Raw genomic sequence first — 22,287 nt, forward strand, 5'->3', positions numbered from 1 at the left:
TACAGTCTAAAGGTAGATGATACAAATTACCAGGACATTTGAATAGACATGTGTTAAGTCCCTTATCCTTTTCCTTAAAGAGATAATCTTATTTTAACGTTCATATTTTGTCACAAAACTGGGAAAGACAATGAATGCCCATGTCTCAAGATAAAACAAAGTCAAATTCAGATTAAGGCATGCTGGTATTAAAAAAAAAATCATGCTGCACAGCTTACACTTGCTCTTAACTCCCACAATCCAAGCACACTTATTAGAATATCACTTCCACCATATAAACAACGGGAACACAAAAAAGCTTGAGAAATACAATCAGGTTGGGTTTAAGCACGTGTTGCTCTGTTACCCACTGACTCACACGATCACTTTTTCTCTGTGCCCAGTCCAGAAAAGGTTAAGCTACTTGCAGCATCACATGCACATGCATACAGAGACATTGCTTTAAAGAGCACGAAGTGTTTCGGTTCTCCAACAAAAAGGACGTGCAGTAACCTGGTACATAGATGCTTTATTTCTGACATTAATACGGTCTGTATTGTATGTGAGAGTCTTACATAAAAGAAAAGTTGTAGTACAACAAAAACAAAGATAAACAAGGCATTTGTTGTACATTATGTCAAACCTTAAAACAAAAAAATGGAGTAATATGTATTGAATTTTCATGCAAGTTTGGCTGCTGCATGTACAATCTACTTATAAACTGAAAGAAATGCAAATGCACACAACATTCAAAAAGTAATAAAAGATGCCTGACATATCAAAGATTAAAACCTTCTTGCTAAAGCAACAAAGTAGGAGTTAACTAGACAATCCAACCAATACCAACACAAATTAAAACTACTTATCGTAAAACTATGCTTAAACTTGGCATAGGCAGTTTTTGTGATACCACTTCTACTAAAATATATCATCCAGATTCCAGATAGTCATTCTCTCTCAAGGTGTTTTTTCATCCTTTGGGAATTAAATGCAGTCTCCAGCATAAAATGTTTTGGTTAAATCCATTCTGGTAATCTGAATCTCATACTGCCAAGAATTCCAATTGCCTCCTCCCAGCTTTCATAGGTGAGGTTAATCCTGGCATGATGGGTGTTTTCCAATCCCATTACTAATGGGATTCCCCTCCCCCCCTAAAAATTTTGATCTGAATTAAAAACTGCTAAAAATGTTTATGCCTACTACTATCATAGCCAGGCGAATATTTAATATCAAAAAATCTAAAAATAAGGATTGTATAAGCTCTGAGATGTTTAAAAAAGTTGAATAACCATTTTCTTTCTTTGTGCCACTCATCACATGTTAAAATTCTCCATTAATAAATTATTCTCTACCATCTTTGATATTGAAATGATAGGAATACTTTCCACACCCTGCATAGTACTGGTTGATCTCATAAAGTTAACTAGAGAACCTGACATCATTTTGTAATTTTACATACAGTGCATATGATGCTCGCTCTTTCCATCTCTCATAGCAGCAAGCCGATTCTGCCACTATCTGTAGCAGCACACCCGGGAGTGGAGAGGAAGAGTGTTTGAATTATAAATAGCTAAAACTACAGTGTACAAGTCTATTTACCTGTCAGTATTTGTTGATAACACACCGTTGCAATTTGCTAGAAATTAACTACATAAAAATTTCTACAACGAAAGCAAATGAAAACATTCCTTCCAAAAAAAAAAAAAAAAAAAAAAGACATAAAATAAGTGCAAATACCTAAAATAGGCAACTAAAGCAACTGTTGTGACCTGTATTACTTTAAATAAGGACAAAGATTTTCATAAATAAAAGAATGTTCTTTGCTCTTCAAACATTTAGTAAGTATATAATGGTCAAACTTAAGTGCAGATAAAACCATTTTGAGATCCAAGGTGCCAAGTTTCTTCTAAAATAAAAAAGATAAAAAATGCATTAATTTTTAGCTCCTATGCAGGACAAAGTACTCCTGGGTCACGTACAGGACCCTAACCTTCTCTTCTAAATATATTAAAACAAGGTATGGGACCAGTAGCTGTATTTCAGGTATACCTTGTAACTATTTTGTAGACCAACATGATTTAAGGTTTATAGTGCAATCTTTATGTAGATGTAACATACAGTATAGATTTGTACACTTCACCTCTGTCATTCTTCTGCTATACCATACTTTAAGGTTAAACTTGTCCTTTTTCATTTCAGCTGTTTTAACAGGAAACAACGTTGGCTTCTAGACAACCTGCATACATATAAATATCTACATTTAAGCTTTAAAATGAAAATAAATTATAAAAAGACTCCTTTCCAATTTACAAAATTTTCCCTGTTCCTACATACTGTACAATACATTCAACAATCATCTCATTTTGAGATTTATGAAGAAAATACTGATGCTTTACACTAAAACCTAATTCACCCCCTCTGCCTACTTCTAAGTACCATTCGCAAATAAATATATTTAACACTGTAGTTAATTTCACTGTTTTGCAGCATACCAAAAAATTAGTAGTGCAACTTTCTATCCTTCCTTTTTACACCTCTCCATTGTGTTTCTTTGTATACTAGAAAAATGCTACATAAGCAAAAGCACATTCAGTCACGTATGTTGCTCATTCAGAAACCATTAACAACCTATAAACCTACTCTATATCAAAAATGCACTAGCAGAAAAAAGCAATGCAAGTCAAAAGAATAAATATGAAAAATAGACTTAAAAACTGTGAGTTGATGTGTACTGCAATGCTCTTTACCATTCTTCATGGTATTTCAGGGTGTTACTTTTTGAATATGTAAGAAACACATTGCAGAACTGGTTGTACTATCCCTTGGTAGAGCTTCATGTCTGTTCTTTGTCAGTCAAGAGAAGAAAGGAAGCTTTAAGGTTTCCCTTAGCAGACTGTCTCAAAGTAAAGACTTAATTCACAAGTATTGTGCTGGAATCTCCTTCGACATTGAGTCAGTTTCAATGGAAAGAGACGGTTGTCAGTTGCAGTGACCATCACAGAATCAGAGCCCTTGAAGTGCTGTTGGTGGCTGTGTATGTGCTCAGATATCTTCGTGCTTGTTCAGTCATGATAAGTTGATCTTCTGTTTTTCCGTAAACAACTGCTTCCCATTCACAATTTGACTGCATAAAAGAGAATTCCGTTAAAAAGATTCTTCTTTTAACTAAAACACTTCTTCATTAGAATTCAACAAGTCTCATGCAGCCTTCCAGAGTAGTAATAAATTATCAAATTCTAGCAATGCTTCATTTTAATGTGAAGGATTCTAGTCTACAAAACAATACCTAAAATCTGTGACAAAGCTCTTTCACACCCCCCAATCCAGCTCAGCAGCAGTATATCTGTGTTGCATTTTTAAGCTATAACACACACCAAAAATGCTCTTAAAAACAGATTAGTTCAACAATTGAACCATAAAAGAGAAGTTAATTAAGTCATCTTCTTTTTGGATATCTTTCCCTTCAAACATGCTAAGTTGAACAGGCAGCAAAACACATTATTGACAGCTGTCTGGTGACACCAAGGAAGGCAAAATGGTTTGGCAGCTGAAAAGATACTGTAAAGGACTTCATTGAATCAAACTGACAGCTGTGGAAGAACAGTAAGACATCTTGGGGATATATTAGAAATGGCAAAGGCATTAGGAGTAAAAATAATGAATGGAAGAATAATCGAGCCACTAGTCCTGCTTCTTCCATGAAGTAAATCCTGCACATTTACATGAGTTATTGAACCTCAAGCTGATTTGTAGCAGCTCTAAATTGGACCTGACACTAGCAGACTGCAGCATAATGAAGAATGCAAGATTCTAGTCCATGCAGGAGGGAGGGAGAGGAACATGTAACAGAGGAAAAAAAAATCAGAGAGAAAATCAGCCATTTGAATTTCTTTGTATTTCATGGAAAGGCATCGTGTTTAGAGGAGCCAGTAAACTGAGAGGGAATTTCTCTGAGGAGAAAGGAGGAAAAGAGGGAGATGGTTCAATAAGAATATTAGCAAATCCAGTAATAAGCCCTCCTTTCAAGTATTCAGAAGTGCATACTTCTCAGTCAGATAGATGTGTTCACCTTTACTGCAATTCACTGCATTTAGTTCTGCTTTGGAACAGCTATGGAACAACTATAGGTTTATTCTTCCTTCTCATTAAGAAGTATCAGAAAGAAATACTGTTGGACCTGTACTTAAAAGCATTGTTAGAGCAATTGAGTGGAACATAGAAGATCAGACTCCAGGTGCCTTGCCTTTTTTTTTTCCCCTTGATTTATTCAGACAAGTAGATGTTCTGAGAAGAGACATTAACTTATACAGGGCAAAATGGAACAGGTGCCAACTGAATCAAAGAGAATCTCTCCCTAAACCTGGTGGTCAAAACACAAGCACCCACACACAAACTAGGTTCCACTAGCTGAACCAATCAACAGTTTTAATGATATGGAAAATGTAGAGTTGTACAAGAACAGGCACTTTACAAGAACAATTATCAAACAGAACCTGCGGACTAATTCTGCTTAACGAATCCCACTGGGATTATTATGAAGCAAGGACCAGACAAATTCAAGAAATGTAGGTGCTGTGGACATTCAGTTTGCCACAAGTCAGTGCTACGAACTTTCTTAGTGCTTGACTTGAGCACCCAATCCTATTTTCTACATCTCTGCTATCCTGACCCCATCACAAGCACACATATTTAAATCTCAGGGAGCATTTACTGAAGCATCAGGGTCGCATTTAATGAACTTGGGTATGAGCAAACACTTCATGGACCGTACAACCAACTTCTGAGAAATATGGATAATGGAAACACTGACCCAAACAAGATAACCGAACAGAACTGTTCTAGATGTTAAAAGACAGAGACAAAATAAATTATTTAATAGTTAACCAGCCAACCAAACTAACAGAATACTTTGAAACCAGACCTGAAGAGCTTTCTCCATTTTGACATTTTTTGAAGCACATGCATTCAGTTTCTTCTTAATTACTGCATTTGCTTTGTTTGATGAATTTGTATGCTGTTTTTCTGATGTCAGGTTACATCTGTTGTCATGTATTTCCAACAATGGTATCATTAATAAAGACGTAGTATATACATTTTCTGACTATTAAAAAAAAGCGGGTAGGGAACATGAATAATAATTAGTATTTCATCGAAATAATATTCAACTGCTTGAAGAGAAGCCAAAATGAAAACAAAGCAAATACTATCAGACAGACCCTAGGAAAAAAACCTGAAAGGAAGCGATGAACACCACATAAGCAAACCAGCCTGCTCTATACTAGGATTCACAGTCAATACTGAGCACAGTAAAATGATTAGCTGCTAGCATGGTTTCAGCATTACTGAGTAGAAGTTTCTCTTTTCCATATAAAGCCTTGCTACAGCTGATGTCATTCTGTTACGAGCAAATTTTATCAAGCCAAGTGGTAACTACAGAACAGTTCTAAAGAAAAAAAAACAACACTTGTAATTCAGTTTAGTACAACCCTTGTGAAAGTAAGGACAAGGAAACTAGAGTAAAAAAAAAAAACACATCAAGATCAGTGTCAAGGGAAGAACTGCTTTAAGAACTGAAATAAGCACTGGATTGTTCGTTCCACAGAAGAGTTTCATATGCTGATAACATTGTGAAAATGAAGAAGAAAATAATCCAGCTTTACTAGAGCAAAAATGGAGAAAGGTATATCGCAGTTTAAGAGTATGAAATTAGATGAGAGTAACTGTGGCGTATGTACTTGTTCATTTGCAAAAATACACTATTAAAATGTGTTTAACTGCCTTTACATATCCTCCCTTGGACCTCACTCCTAACTTATCTCCCCACTGGCACACAATTTCCACTTAAGGACTAGCACATTTTTCATTTCTAAATCAGGTATTAAACCACCATCTCTCTTCGTAGGAGACAATGTTCCTGTTGCACCAGCATCCCTCACTGAGATAGAGGAAAAGCAATTTCTCCCAATCCACTGTCTCTAATACACCAAAAACTCATTGTGTATCTTGGTTTAGGCTCGATAAGCTGACCATCAGTGATGCACAACGTAGCATGGCCTAACAAGACGTTACTAAGGGACCACTGAATATTTGTTTCTGTTTTGAATGGCTGCAGCAATGAGGAGTACAAGAAGCCAGAGGTGTTCTTAGGGAAGTACAGGATTTCCACTAGGTGGCAGAGCACCTAACACTCAGTAAGACAGACACCTAGGCTTGTAGTGGAGTCTGAAGCATTTAAGAAGGGAATTTAGAAAAACAGCTACAATAAACAGAAAGGGGTTTGAATTAAGCACTTGTTCGTTTTTATCTCCTACCTCTTGAACATCACTTAACACCTGATTGCAATTCATAGACATTTGCTCTTTCAGAAAATAATGCAAGTGCTTAATTAAGAACTATTATTATAATAAAGCTTTCCCACAAACTACAAGACTAAAGATTAATTTATTCAGTCACTCAAGTGGAAAAAATATTGGGCCACTTTTGAAAGAAATGAAAGACCAAGACAGTCCCATCTCTGAACTCCTGACTTCTTGGTTGCTGAGGGAGAATTATTTGAATTCCTTCAGGCAGAGGAAAACCACAAACTTTATCTCCCACACACTTGGTGTTTCTTAAAGTATCCTGCTATTATGTGAAGTGGGAAAAGGAAAAACACGCTGCCTAATATGCAATTACGTATCCTCAAATCATGCCTACCACATTGTCAAGCATGCAAAACACAGGGGTAAATGCCATCTACTTGGTGAATTACAGACAGCTTCAGCGTGCTGTGTATGCTAAAGCTTATTAGTTAACCAGCATGGAAAGTATGCTGCTGTAATGGCAAGCCTGCTAAGCATCCACACCACTTCAGTAGTCAAAATTTCCCGCTTCCCTGCCCTGAGGGCCTGAAAGAAAGAATTCATGAATGGAAGAGCAATGTTCAAGTATTGCTTAAGTACTTAAAGTAATAGTGCAACATGAAGGTGATTTCACTTCATAGATTCATGATTCAAACCTTTAGCTGATACAGTGAAAAAAATATTCAATTCTATGTTAATATTGCTGCCAGTGATACTCTGTAATAGTTTAATACCCACCTGTACATCCAAACCACTATCTTCAGCAAAGAGCTGGGCACCAAGCTCTTCTTTTTCCCATGGATCTAGGACCAGTGATTTTCTGACTTTTTTAGAAGAATTGCGCTGCAATAAACGTTTTGCAAAGAAAGATTGTAAAATATTATTGAAAAGCAGTTATTTCCTATCTGAAATTATTATTGTGAAATTACCTCCTGCTTGCAGCTTTTATACACAGAGTCATCTTCCTCCTTGAGAAATATATCTGTTCCAGTTTCCTCTTTCAAAACTTCCCTAATGTCTTCCTCCAAGAAGGCAAGTGGTTGCGACTAAGTTAATTAAAATTGGAGGAGAAAATACAGGAAGTCTATTAGTTTCTATTTTTTACCACATTCTACATCTGCCAGATAAAAGATCTTGCAAAACATAACAGATAAAGGATTTAAGCCATTGTAGTTAATAAGCTACAGATCAACATTTCAAGACTACAGAGATTTTATAACTCACATTACTCCACATTATTTGTAGCCAGATAAAGCATATACTTGCACACTGTGCCAAAAAAAAAAAAAAAAAAAAAAAAACAAACACAAGATAGCATCAAAGATGACGTGAACTATTTGTTCACATTTGTTAGCAATAGTTACTCACTGACAAAGGGATGAAAATTCTTTATATATACTAAGCACATAAAGACATGTATGTATATATGCACACAAACATACTAAAAAGTGTACTATCAAAGTCTGACTCTTGTTGGGAAAGGAATTTATATCAATCGTAACACAAATCTTTGAATAAGACATTGATAGTCCTAAGTACAGTACAGAATTTCACAGAAGCCATACAGATGGCTCCTTTGTGTACCAACAGGAGAAGAATTCCCTTAAGCCCTCAAAATTTGATTTTGAACAGGAGGTTAACAGTGGACAGAAACAGAAATGCCAAACCACTCCATTTGCATAGTGAGAGACTGTGAATCTATAGGGTAACACAGATGGTGCCAAGCCCTGTGGCAAAGTCTGAGCTACCTTCTGTGTTTGCAAAAAAAGAAGTAGTCAATATACATTGGCTGGAATTTTTTCAGAACTTTAAAAGCATATGTCTACTGAATTCCAAAAGTTATTATGCATTAGCATGCCTTAGCTAGGCTAAGAAGGGAGCAAAAATTGGATTAATTGAAAAATATATAACATTATTCATAGTCAACTAAAAAAGGTCTTCTGTAACAGCCAGAAGAATCAGAAGAAACATGAATTCCTAAATTAGAGGGTTGTTTTTAGATTGAAGAAAATTCTAGAGTTCACTCAAGAAAACCCGTAGGAGGGATATAACACTTCTAAACATCTTCCCATCCAAAAAAGCTCAGAATACTAGCATGCTGTGATAATTATCTGGTTTCAATCCTAGCAGTACAGAAGAGCCAAAAGCAAAAAAAACCTCAGCTCTTACATGGCCCAGAAGATTCAGATAGTGCATTTTTTCAAGTTAAATGTGAACATTGGTTAAAATAAGCAATTAGTCACTCATTCAGTCATTCATCTTCTCCAGTTTGCTCTTACAGGGTTATCTGGTTGGAGAACACACCTCCTTTCACTCTCTCACTTATAATTTTGTCTTTTGAAAACCAGAATGATATTAAGCATTAAAACTTAGTTCTCAGACAATGATGTTACTACCTAGAAGGAGGTATGATGTTAGCACGACTGCACAAATTTAAAACCTAACAAATGCAGAAACAATGTTTTAGTCTATGTCAGTACTCCTAGATTACTGTGGGTCAAGTGTTTGCATGTTCTGAACACCATTCAAAAAGGCAATGCCTTCATACTACACTGAGGGATACCAGTCTGTTCAGCATAGAAAGTCTGAAACACGTTGAACATTTTATTTTTTTTTCTAATCTATGGTCTAGCTGTTCTCTTGAATAATGCTGAAATTCGCTGAGCCATTAGCGCTGTTTGAAAATGCTTTTCAAGATCATGCTGAGGCTCATAATATCTCAAAAACAAGAGGGCACAATTTAAAAAAGAAGAAAATAAATGATGTCATCACATACCGTAAGTTTAAGAGGACCATACTTTTTTTCCTGAGCAGCCAGAGCATTTTTAAAAGGAGTTGGTGTCCTCGGTGTTGAACCCAACAGAGATCTTCTAATTGTGGGAGTTCTAAAACTATTCAAACATAGAGAAGTGTTCACACATGCATTTTAATATTTTACTTTATCAACAGTAATGTGATAAAATGAATATAATAAAATGAATCTAACAAACAATTTAAGAAATACCTTAATTCACACAATAGGTACCACCACCATGAATCAAGTATTAAAATCTCCAAAATATTGCCCCAGGTATATAAGAACTTTAAATGGATTTTGTTCTGTATTTCAATAAAGAAAAAAAAAATTAACCACCTATTAAATTAAAAACAGGAAGCCAGTTTACGTTAGTACACAAATACTGAAGTGTGAGGGTTTCTAAAAGTCATTCATAGCACACAAACAGGTAGACTAATTTCTCAGCATTTAGAAAAACTTGCGTATATTGAGCAACAGCATCAAATGCTTAATGTCATAACCCTACCCGACGTTTTCCTTTTGATCTTTTGGTGTCATTTCCTTGTGTAGAGGAGTCGTAATGAGAACTTTCTGCCCACAGATTGGTGTTGATGTGAATGCAGGATTTTCAAGGTTAAATTGTTCGTTTCCAGAGCAAGTGTTGAAAAACTAAGCACAAGAGAGAAAAACTAAGTCAACTTGAAGGACAAAGCTTCACCATTGTATTGAGCACTAAAAATATATAAACATATATCAGAAGAGCTTTTACTGATAAGCCCCAATACGCTGTGACTTATAGTCCAAGACATTTGCCGTATTTATCACTGAAACTTGTTAAAAATTCTTACTGCTTGTTTATGCCATAGACAATAAGCTTCTATCTACAAGCATTTGCATGAAAAAGAGTGAACTGAGACATTAATTCCCCCCAGCATGAAAAGTTAATTTTCAAAACAAAGGAAACATGTTCTTTTAATTTTTTTTTTGATAGATCTACCTTTATACACATGTTTTAAGAAGTCTTTAGACATATTTGTTTAGGCTGCAATGTATTACGAGGGGATAAAGTAATTTATAATCCACACCCTGCAGACTTCCTAGCTTAGCTGTATTTAAAAATAAACTCACCTGTGATGGAGAAAATGGTAGTGTTTTCACTGGTGTATGCTTTAGTGCAACATTGATGGCATCATTACATAAGCCATCATTCAGTTCATTAACTGGTGATTGCCCAACACGCAATCTCTTCTTCTTTCTTAGGATAGTAGGTGGAGTGCTGAATTTTGTTACATTCGGAGTTGTTGAACAAATTCCTTCTTCCTCACCACTGACATTGTGTTTTTTGCCATCAAGCACAATACCGACGTTAAACTGGCACTCTGCAGCCCGGTCGTTGTGTTGAATCCGCATCAGTTTTACTGGAGCTGGCTTGACAGGAGATGCAACAGCCTCTGAAAGGTCAAAACTGGTGACATCACTCCAAGCTACAGGATCCTATGAGGCAAGATAGAAAACAGTCAAATATTAGCAGGCTTAGCTGAGATTATTTCATGACTTGCCAATCTAACAGCTTTCTACCTTCAGAGGCCATGTACTGTATTATACTCTTTCCACACGATGCTAAAACTCTGAATGCTTTAATGCAGGCAATAAAACAAATCACTCAATCCAGGTGAAACTACAGACAAGCGCACAATAAGGCATTCATAGAAACATTTTAACCATTAAAGTTTTGATGTCCCTAAATAAACTTTTTGTTAGAACGAATACAGACTTACAGATTCAATAAGCTCTAGTGTCTCTGCAAATTCAGGAATGGTTTGTAGAGATGATAACACTGCATTTGCTTCCACAGCCAAGTACTTCGTGGGTGAATTCTGCTGAACAGATGCGCCCTGGGTCTCATCCATGCTGTAGAACTCGCTTGTTTGTTCCCCAAGGCTATTTAGTGTATTAGGCACACAGTCTTCCATGACAAAACTTCCAGACCAAGTAGGTAAACTTCCAGCTTGCTAAAAAGTATAAAGAAATATGTTAACCTTAGTCAACTTAGAAGTTGAACAGAGTCGTTTGTTAAGTGGAGGAGAAAATAAGTAGTATGTGGAAAGACCAAGTTAAACTATTCATTTTTTTCTCTTTCAAACACCAATTATCTGTTCGTGTTAATGCAGTTAGCGTTTTCCTTATGTTAATACACTAAACATTCTCAAATCCTGTCAGATTTTTATCTCAACCTTCATTCATATCTTATACATGCTCGTACATAGATAATTATGGGTTGTATTGGAAGCCATCTGTGATGAAATTTCCTGTGTTCCTGAACATTACCATATTACAAAGTCATCTTCACTGAAGTACAAGGTACGTTTTAAGGCTAGAAACTTCCTAAAATGTGAAATAATTCCAGTACGATCAGATTTTTAATGAAGATTCTACCCTGACAGCTTGCTTAACTTCTAAGTGGTTATCCCCTTTTAGTATACCACCTAGTGCTCAAGAAGCAGATTCTGGTTTGCACTGAAAATCTAGAAACAATGTGGATTCTACTGTATAAGGAGAACATGGCACTGTTTCAAGAGAAAGCTCAATCACATAAAACTGGAGGTTGACCTGCAATCTAAAATACCAACCAGTAACGTTGGGTTAAATATTTGATGTTGCTCACAGCCCTCTGTTTCTGAGGAAACATCTGTCATCTGCAAGCTTCTCCCATTCTACTCAAGCACATGAAAATTATGTACAGTGCAAATTTATATAGTATTTGATATGTCCAAATGTGGATAATATGTACTGCAAGCACACACCAAAGTTTGACAAAAAATAGTACACAGGACCAGAGATAAACTTTTGAAATCAAATAGGACAAATCCAATACATCTTTCACTTTTCTCTGATGTACAGTTAATTGACGTTGCTGATCTATAAAACTGAATTGCAGTGGTATCAACAAGCATTTGCTGCCCTTTGGAAAGAATTTAAATTGCAGGCCTAAAGTTAGGAGTAAGTGTCAAATTGCAGGTCACATTTCTGTTGTTTTCAGTTTAGAAAATGGCACTGAAAATATTTTGCTTCTATTTAACATATAGAGTTTGTTTTATAGCTGAACAATAGCTTTGATTTTAGGAGGTCAGATGAAAAAATACCATACAAATCCAAACATGCCTGACCAAAGATTAATCTCAGTAAAGCATATGAAAATATTTACAGAAATTTACAGTTCTTACAGATGATATTCGTTTTCTTCTGATTTCATTCTCTGCTGACATAAGCAGCAATTCAAGTTCCTTTATTTTCTTTTCTTTATCGGGATCATCATCAATAAATGACTGCTGAAAAATTGAAGAAAGAAGCAATTACTATTTTGCATTCCTGCCACCCCTTCACAGCAAGGATCTACATCATACTTCAGCTACATTTTTACCAGCCATCTGCACATAGCTGGAACAGAGCCATTCCAGCTGCGTCATATTTTGTAACACAGTAGTCACTTGCAAGTAAATCAACTCCAGCAATTAACAGGAGATGAATCTGGTGTTAAAGTAGTAAACAAGCTAATATGGTTTCTAATGTGGTCTATAAACGCTAAGTATACTATAGCACTTTTTAACTATAAAAGTTACTCAGTTCCACCTTTCATAGAAACAACAGTACTGGCAACTCGATAGATGTGCGTGTGTTGTGTTCTCGTGCATTTCCTACAATTTTGAATGATTTGTTCTTCCCTCAACTAAGCATGTAAGGAAGTAATAAAATGTTTCTTGTCCGAATGTCCAGACAAACCATTCTACCACTACTATCAGAAATGAAAACAAGTTAATCATGTTCTGGTTTTATTTTGTTTTTTTTAAACCTCCCTAAAACTTTCTAATACTGCTATAAATACAGGCAAGTGAAAATATATGCCAGGAGCTTCAAAACTAGTTATACTCCCTGGTTTAGGGAGGATTTCAAGGAGCAGCAAGTATCTTAAACGTTTCTTTATTATAGTACAATCCAGAGCATCAAAAGTTTTGTGTCATGAGGCTTTGCTAGGATTTGTATTCATATACTGAGATCAGGGAAGAAAATTCACTACGAAGCAGATGAACTGCACAGGGAAACTTAAAGTTAGGTACAGAGTTCTGCAGAATGAATATAACACACCTAGTGCAAACAAAACATCTATGTTTCCCTGTGTCAAATTGTTTTATTGATTTCAAACTCACAAAAATTCTTCTAGGAAGTCATATTGCCAGCCAAGATATACATTTAGTCTGTACCACACAAGGAATTTCAAATCCATTACTTAGTAAACAAGAAGCAAAAGGGAACCAATATGTTTTTGATGTTTGTTTTTTTTTCTCTACGGTTTCTCAATGCTTTAGTATATAGAATGCTGCAAAACAGCGTTTTCAGCTGATTGACAAGTGTTCATCAGTCACAAAAGATAAAGCATACTGAGAACAAAAAAAAAGTACAGACATAACTTTTAGTTAGTTATTTGAACAGAATCTTTTCAGATATTATATTTAATATATACATAAAGTAGTAAAATCCCATCTTTAAATCTCACAGGAGTTAAGTGATACAAACAGTTTGTAATTTTTATCTAAATATTTCACTAATAACTATGTTTTAAGCCATACTTCTATCAGAAATAAGCACAACTCTTGTGCCCACATACTACATAAAGAAATAACGTATTGTGCCCTTCATTATCATCTAATAAAGCTATCCTAAGGAGGAAAAAAAGAGTACAACAAACAAAACCACTTGCAGCACTGGGATCTATGAGGACAGCTCCTTTTTTCCTATCTAGAACTATCTATCAACCAAGTCAGAAAATCTTCTTACAGAGGAACATACAGAAATTTAGATGAGTGATAAAGACTTAGAGACATTTTGAAGTTATGTGTTTACTCTTCATTTTACAGCATAATGCATGGTACAGTCTCTTCATTTCCAACACACAACAATTTACCTGAACTAAGTTGGCAGAAGCAGAAGCATGTTCTATACAGCTGCCTTCTGGTGAGGCATACTGGTATGCTGGAATCTAAAAGACACAAATCATTTTACATACCCTTAAAAAAGAGGCTATAAAAGTAGCTCTAGTTTATTGTACATATAATATTTATTATAGTTTAGAAACCATAACTTACCATATCATCACAAAAATATTTAACAGATCTTTGTTCTTACAGATTTGTTTCTAATTCCAAACCCAACACATGATTTGAAACTGGGAAACACTAATTATTCTGAATTTAGAACTTACATGTGTCTGAACAGGTATGTAAAATTGATTCTGAGTGTGCAAGTGTTCCATAGCCACACAAGGTTTGTGCTGAAGTTTGGATGAACTAGCTCTTTCGGACTTTATACCATCTTGTAAATATCCTTCCTGTTCCACCTTTCTTCGCATTGTTGAGTTCCAGTGATTTTTAATTGAATTATCAGTCCTAAAATGAAAGTGCACAACAATAACTGGTTTCCGTATCTCAGAAAGTTTAACATATGGCATAGTTCACAGGGTTTGTTACAAGTGGGTTAATCTGAAGCCACAAATCCAGAAAGCTCCAGTAGCTTTGAAAGTTCTATCAATGTTTTTTTTGTTGTTGTTTTTTGACAGAATTACTGGAAAACTGCTCTTTTCAAAACTTCCTTCTATTGAATTTGAAGATAGGAGCAGAAAAGAGAAAGCCTTGGTTTTGGCTATGATCATGGGTAGGAACTTTTTTTCCTCAGATACTTAGAACATCAATGTGTTCAGTATCACTAGATCACTTACCCTGTACTACAAATTTGCAGAACATCAAGCTAAAGCACTCAGCCTACTGTCCTGCAGTGTGATAAGAGCACAACGGGCAGGGTTTACCATCTGAAATCATCTTTTCTAAAATGACAGTATGCGTTAGCTCTAAAGGTGCGTGTGAGCTTTGTGGAAGAACATCCCAGTATCTCTTGGTGCCCTGACTTTGTCTGGGGAAAGCAGGCATGGCAAAAGACCAGTAGCTATTGCCACTCCCCTGGAAACAAAAGGCCTGCAGTTTGACGAGCACGATGAAATCACTTTTAATACTAGGCAAGAGTAGAGGATGAATTCACTACAACCAAAAATACTAGCAATATTACTACTAGCAGTAGCTAGTCCCTTGTGAACATGCTAGACAGTCACCTCCTGAATATACACACTGAATTCAGAGGGTCAGCTTAACATTGAATTATTAACAGTACAAGGCTAAAATTTTATTTCATTGAACTTTTTATACACTGAAATAGTTTTCTACAAGCACGTAAGTTGGCAATCATACTTAAAACAAAGATAAGGAGAACAGCGCATACAATTCATTCTTAATTTAGAGTCTACATGGTAATCAACAAGATTTGCAATACACAATTCCTAAGCCTGGAGTTTTGAAGGTTACTTAGAGTCTCCTTTTGAGTGCCCAGTTTAAAAAGAAGCGTTGCACAAAAATTAGAAAAAAAAGGAAGTCACCCCAAAATGTGTGTTAATGAATGCACTTTGATATCAAGTCATAGGATGTTAAGGCATTCTTCCCCTATTACTTGCAGGAACTTTCTTCAGCTCTGCAAGAACTTTTTCATCTCTTTTAAATTAGGTGTATAATAAGTGAACAGGAGGATTTTGAAGGAACCTGCAGGATGCTAGAGAACCTTCTCTGGTTTTCTATCTTTTTAGGAGTACATAACCAAATGCAAAAATCTTAAAAAGATAAGGGTTTCGTTATTTATCAAGATAGAGAACTTGTGACAAGTTTCAACAGATGATCTCTGACTAGCAAATCACATTGGAAAGAATTTTGTAACAACTGCTTTCCATATTCCAATATTTAACACAAATAGAGTTGAAAAGCACCTTCCAGGAAGAAGTTTTGCTATTTCAGCCCATCGGTTTCCCAAACGCTTGTGAGCTTCGTAGATTATTCTGTCTTCTTCCTCTGTCCATGAAGACTTTTTTACCTCAGGGTTGAGATGGTTATGCCATCTCTCTCTGCATTGCTTGCCTATTCTTCCTTTCAGGTGTTTTGCAATTAGAGACCAGCGCTTTGGACCATACTTCTGAACTAATTCAATAACCTGGAACACAAATAAAAGCATGTTATAAATGCAATTCCTAATTTTTCCTAATTAAAAAAACCTGAGAACACATGAATTCCCACGTTAGAAAAGGATCATAATAGTCAATTTAATAAGAGTATACCTCTGTAGGCCTACTCTGTGATTTGGCTTTTTAAAAATTATTTTTCAAAAAAAATAAAAAAGTTTGTTAAACCCAATTTCACTGGGTTTAGAATATAAGTATATACCGATGACAACAGATATTTGGATGTTTCAGGACTCCGGTCATCCATTCCACAAAGTAACATGAGAAAGTTGGAAGAAGCAGCTGGTGAAGATGCTTGGTTTGACTTCTTTCAAAAGCATCAACACGAAACAAGAACCTATATTCCAACCTCCATGCAGTCTCTACAAGGTTGGGGTTTTTGTGTTTCTGTTTGTTTTCTCTTTTAAACACAATAGAAGCCTTTCCTTAAAAAGGCTGACAAGAACTGTCAAATGATATATTAGGCAGATCATAATCAGAATTTGACAAATACTGGTTTTAAACAGCTTACAGGTTTAATGCAGTGGATTTGAAATATTGTATGCAAAAGCTCAACGTACACCTCCCTGAGGTACGTTGCAGGTTTATGAGGCAGAAATTTGCAGGGCAGATCAACAGAGGCGGGAAGAAGGAATCAAAACCACCATTATTAACTTCTTTAAGAGTAGAACATGAAGTAATTTCCCTCAGTCCAAACCCCTGTGAGTCTGATAGGTTCAAGAAACAAAGGATGTAAATAAGACCTTTGATCTTTGGTGTCATGAGGAGAACTCCTCTACTTAGTGCACTAGAGTTCAGCTAGCAAGCTGAGCAAAGGGAAATGAAACACTTGAGCAGACCAGACACTCCATCTGCTTAAAAGCAGCTGCATTTTTTTCTTCACATACAGCAAAATATAATATAATGTAATTCACTGTGTCACAAGATGCATCAGACATCATGTGGGGATGAAACCTAAGAAAAAGGTAGACACTCTTAGTAGCCATATGTCAATTTTATTACAGTAAAAGAGCACAATATAAATTAGTTCTCATTACCCTCTGATCTTCTTCTTTAGTCCAGGGACCTTTAATCAATTCTGGGTTTAGTACCTTCTGCCATCGATGCTGGCACTGAAAATCTGAACGATTCTGAAACAGAAGACCAGTGTAGCTGGTTAAACTTTTAAATACATAAGATTAAAATATTAGTTAGCCAAAATTAACATATTATTTCAAATTAAAAGACTTATTCAGACCTTTTTTCTAGGTATCAGTTCTTTATATCTCGAATGCAAGTGTTCTCAGTTCTTTACTACAGCGTTAAGGAAAAGAGATTTATATCAAGTTTAGCTAACACACACTAATTAAACAACACTGCTTTTTCTGCTAAGGACAGATGGTGCTTTTCTGTAGCTTCACTAAGGATCTTTTGAAATATTGTTCCCAGTTATGAAAGAGAAGCTTTCACTTCACCCCCTAAAAAGCATCTGTAAGAAAGTTTGGGACTACAAGGGTAGTTGGTCAGATCCCTAAAAATACAGATAAGAGCCTGTCCCAACTCAGCGTACTAGCAAACCTCTTATGACACTGGGATACACTGATTTGCTGTCTTCAGTGCAAGCTGCTGGATAGCAAGTACTGAGTTCAACATTTCACTGGGCTTGTCTACCATGCTAAGACAAAGTTAAACGAGAAGCAGTCTACAAAACCTCAAAAAATACCCAGAACACTGGTACATCTAAAATTAGTTTGAGCACAGTACCTTCAAGTTAATCCCAACTAGACACTATGTTTAAAACCACACTAGAGTTTGTTTAAAAAAAAAAAAAAAAAAAAAAAATCACTTCCTGGAGAAGACAAGCTGTGAAAGACTTTCAGTAGAGGCTACCTGTTTCTATTTTCAGTGCAAAAAAAAAAAAAAAAATTTGGAAGTTGTAGCCTTGTAGTGTTTTTACCTTCCATTTCTGAAATTACAGCATATTTTGAGAAGCGAAGATGTATGATGGGATAAAGCAATAAAGTCATTTCAGTTCTGCTTTAGCAGCAACAAATTGAAGAACACAGGCTGCATCTCCTCCCTTGAATCACCTTCCAGCAATCTTCACTTTTTTGTACAGAATAGAGGGGTTTATTTGTCAAATAGTAGTAAAACCACAGCAGCTTCTGAATGCCTTTAATTGCTGTTAACTGAAGATCCAGTTGGTCTTCCTAGCAGAAGAGCATCAGTAACAACACAGTGCCACTCCTGCCAACCTCCTTCATAGCAACTGAAGATATCATTAGGTGGAAAGATTTGTATTTGTTAGGGAAGCTGACGTTGCTGTAACAACAGCAACACAGAACTGAAACATACAAACACCTTTTTCTAAGGTGATCAGGAAATTGATCCTGCTCCTTTGAAGCAATCTTTCAGGTGCAATCCACTCTCCTAACTGCTGGAAAGCCAGAATATATTCCACAATAAAAACAAACAGCAAGTGTGGACATAGGATTTATTTAAAAAAAAAAAAAAAAAAAAAAAAGTCATTTTAAATCATCATTCAAGTCCCAGTCTCAGCTAATAAGGTTTTCTGACATCTGAGCTAGATTTCAAGTCCAAATTACAAGCATCCTTTAAAATATAGACATAGTTTTAAGTACTAAGTGTTTCTGGTTTGTTTCACCTCAATTCCAAATTAGACATATGACTTAAACAAATAAATATTACAGGGGAACTTAAGTGAAGAAAAGATTCAACTTACTTGTAGATGACTAGCAATGAAAGCCCAATCATCTGTACCATTTTGTTCCACCAGCTTCTTTAGCCTTTCATCCTGTTAAGACATAAGCTCAGCCAATAAATACTATGTGCTATCTCGATGTAATACTAAAGAATAACACATTTCAGCATGCAAGCAATATTGAATAGGAATGAAATCAAAGCAAAATAAAGCATTACCTCATCCCGGGTCCATTTCACCCTGCTGCATATCTTCTTCAAACCTTTTTGCTGTGGGACTTCATAGTCATGATCTGCGTATTGACGGTCATTTTCTTCTTCACTGCAGAGTACAACAGAAGAATGAAGATGTTAGAAGTTGAGTTTAAAATAACTCTGAATAACTTTTTTTTCCAAACTTTCTTTCCAAGCTTTCTTCCCCCAATCAGTATATATTGTTATAACACACGGAATTTGCTTGAACATAACATATTCACTATGTCAAAGGAACAGAATGAACTTCAGTTTCTAGGCCATATACTGGAATACAGACTGATAACTCATTCCAAGTCAAGACTTAAATCTGAAGCAAAAGATATTAAAATCATCTTTCCGTAACATATTTATGAACCTTTAAATAAGCAAGCATATAAAATGAATGGGTTTGCTAGCCTGAAAAGATACAATTGTATTCTGTCTCCCTAACTCATACAACAAACACAACAAGGTTGCCAAGCAATTCAGTGTCAGCTTGAGATTTTAAATGGTCTCCTGCCTTGAATAAAAGCATTGCCTCGGTGTTACAGGAACTAGAGACAACTCCCAGCTTCGAAGACAGGGATACCGCAGCAAGAAGTAAGTGTGCTATCAGGGCTGCCCCTCTAAGGTAAGAGTCAGAGGGGCAGGAAGCCAGGTAGCCCTTGTGGCTCCGTGTAGATCACGCTCCACCTACCGGAGAAACACCTCCTTCACAGCCTTGGCAAACAAAGCCTTTCAAATAAGCACGGTGAAATGCTTCATGGAAACATCTCTTAAACGTGTAAGTCAGTGCTTCGCGACAGACAGCCGAAATTCACGAGTTCATGCTCAAAACTGCGTTTATTAATTCTTCTCAGTCTCGAAAATGACTTTCTTTTTTCAGCCAAAGGTAAATAAATCCCTTCCCGGTAATGAAATGAACCTGTGCTGGTCTCCCGAGAACTGATTAGGTGTCAGAGCTCTGAATTACTTCCCACGACATGCAGCTCACCCCCGCAGCACGCCGAGCAGCCGCTCATGTATGAGTTATTTCACAAGATGTATCTGCTCCGCAGCTAACATGAGTGCACGGTCACTTCAGGAGAGCACCACTTACTTGAAAGCTTTACTACAAGGCAGGACATGCCAAATTCTTACAAAACCAGTGTATCTCATGCTGCTTCTACATCCTACACCACATTTTTCATGAGGATCGTCTCTGCTTAATGTCATGACGCAGCAGAAATAGTCATCAACACACACACACGTTGAAACTCTGTGGAGCCAGCAAGATGCAAGGCAGTAAGTTTGTCTACAGGTCAATACTGTTGTTCCCTTTTCTCAAAAAAAAAAAAAAAAAAGAGCTGCAAATCTATTTTATTACAATGATTGTAAGAGTTTTGCCTTAACCAGCTTAGGACTTAAGAAAATAGGATTTAAGCTCGCAGGTAACTAAGAGTTCTCCCTCCTCCCCCTTTTTTCTTTTTTGTCTCTTTCTCACAGGCTCTCAACAAACTTCAGGAGCCTATCTTGGTATCATAATCCTATTTTATACCAAGGAAACCGCACAAGCCACTTCTACCTAAAAGTCTGGCCTGGCGGTTAAGCCCTTTGTCAACGTGCCCTCCCCACTCAGCCACCGCACAACCACCTAATTCGAGAACCCAGCCCTGGGTTGCGTGAAAAGGGATGGGGGATTTTGAAAAGGGATTTTTTTTTTAAAAAATAAGATGAAAGAGGAAAAGCAGAAGACAAAAGGCAGCGATGCTGAGGGCACCGGTAGGACGGGCCGGTGGCCGTTGGGGTCGGTGCTGCGGTTCCGCTGCCGGCACCTTCCGTGGGCACCGGGGCCGGCCCGGTGCGGGGCTGGGCACAGCGGGCGTATAAATCACCCCTACAGGAATATTTGGGGCTGTCTGCTTAGGATTTCAATTTATGAAGAGGCTTTCAGGGGTGTTGGGTTGCTCGTTTGACCTTTCGCTCGCAGTTACGGAGCTGGACTAAGACACCACGTGAGGGGAAGGCAGGCACAAAGTTTCCTCAAAAAAAAAAAAAAAAAAAAGAACTTCCAAACGCAAAAAAAATAAGCACAAGCACAGGTGAACAAAATTAAACTTAACTCCATCTGGGGCTGAACCAAACTTGTTTCTTTTAACTCCCCGCTTCAGCCCATGACCTTGAAGGCACCAACTGGCAGCTGGGATGATTTAGTCTGGGGGCTCGCCACCCGCCGCAGCATCCCTCTGGGGCTGCCCAGCTCTACCCCAAGGCTCCCCCGCGATCCGCAGCCGCTTTTATTTTCCGTTCTGACAGATAAGGCGAGCTCGAGCTCGCTGGGGACGAAACCGTCGCCTGCAGCAGCAGCAGCACGGGTGGAAAGCTCTGGTGACAGAGCACCAAACACACCGCGAGCTGGCTCCCGCAAGCAACGCCTCCCGCCGCATCTTTGTCCCTCACGCCAGCAGCGCCCCAAAGCCCTCCCTGGCAGTTTTTTCCGAAAATGGGGGTTAGTTTCGAGGCTGATCTCGCAGCGGGGAAGGCGGCTGTAACTTTGGGAGCGCCCCCAGGCAAACGGGGAGCGTGAAGGCACGGTGAGGGCACGGCAAAGCCCAGGTGCCGGAGGCAGCTCAGGGGCTGGCAGTGGGCACAGCGCATCTTTCTCCCTCCTCGTCCCTCCCCCGTGCCATTTAGGTCAGGCACAACGAGCAGCTCCCCGGGACCCCCCCCCCGAAGGCAGGGACACCCGTTTTGGGGACGGGCAGGAGGAAACCCGCAGCGGGACCACCCGGGGCCGGCGCCCCCGAGGTGAAGGTCCGAACCGAGGCGGTCCTTCGGCCTCACCGCGAGGAGGAGGAGGAGGAGGAGGAGGAGGAGGAGAGGCAGGGTCAGGGGCTCGGAGCTCGCTCACCTGCGCGGCCGCTTGGCCATCCTCGGCGCGCACCATAGGGGGGGCCGCCACGGCGGCGGGGCACGGCGCGGCGTCCCCCGGCCCCCGCAGGGGCCCGGGCTGGGGCTCGCCCTCCCGGACGACGGAGACGGGCAGCGGCGGCCGGCGGAGGAAGACGAGGAGGAGGAGGAGGAGGAGGGCGGGCAGGGCTCCGGCGGCGGCCCCCTCCTCCCCGCCGAGCCCCGCGGCATCCGCGGCGAGCTGCCGGCCGCCCTCAGCC

The 22,287-nt window shown here is 38.1% G+C and overlaps 1 protein-coding gene across 3 annotated transcripts; it reads right to left on the reverse strand.

Annotated features, from left to right (window-relative positions):
- Positions 1 to 1,806: 1,806 nt before the first annotated feature.
- Positions 1,807 to 22,087, reverse strand: MYBL1 (MYB proto-oncogene like 1). 3 transcript variants are annotated; one of them, XM_032182041.1, is made up of 16 exons: positions 22,029 to 22,087; positions 19,124 to 19,226; positions 18,927 to 18,998; positions 17,242 to 17,334; positions 15,956 to 16,176; positions 14,354 to 14,537; positions 14,057 to 14,131; positions 12,321 to 12,422; positions 10,875 to 11,108; positions 10,225 to 10,590; positions 9,623 to 9,765; positions 9,097 to 9,211; positions 7,250 to 7,366; positions 7,059 to 7,163; positions 4,901 to 5,080; positions 1,807 to 3,103 (listed from the first exon to the last, which is right to left on the reverse strand). In XM_032182041.1, the coding sequence occupies exons 1-16, from the start codon at positions 22,046 to 22,048 to the stop codon at positions 2,975 to 2,977; spliced, it is 2,259 nt and encodes a 752-aa protein (XP_032037932.1). In that variant the 5' UTR covers positions 22,049 to 22,087; the 3' UTR covers positions 1,807 to 2,974. The 3 variants fall into 3 exon arrangements, with proteins under 3 accessions (XP_032037932.1, XP_032037931.1, XP_032037933.1); XM_032182040.1 differs by having other exon boundaries at positions 12,321 to 12,425; XM_032182042.1 differs by lacking the exon at positions 4,901 to 5,080 and having other exon boundaries at positions 12,321 to 12,425.
- Between the last annotated feature and the right edge of the window lie 200 nt (positions 22,088 to 22,287).

Source organism: Aythya fuligula, chromosome 2, assembly GCF_009819795.1.
Source record: "Aythya fuligula isolate bAytFul2 chromosome 2, bAytFul2.pri, whole genome shotgun sequence".
In the NCBI taxonomy this organism is placed as follows: domain Eukaryota; kingdom Metazoa; phylum Chordata; class Aves; order Anseriformes; family Anatidae; genus Aythya; species Aythya fuligula.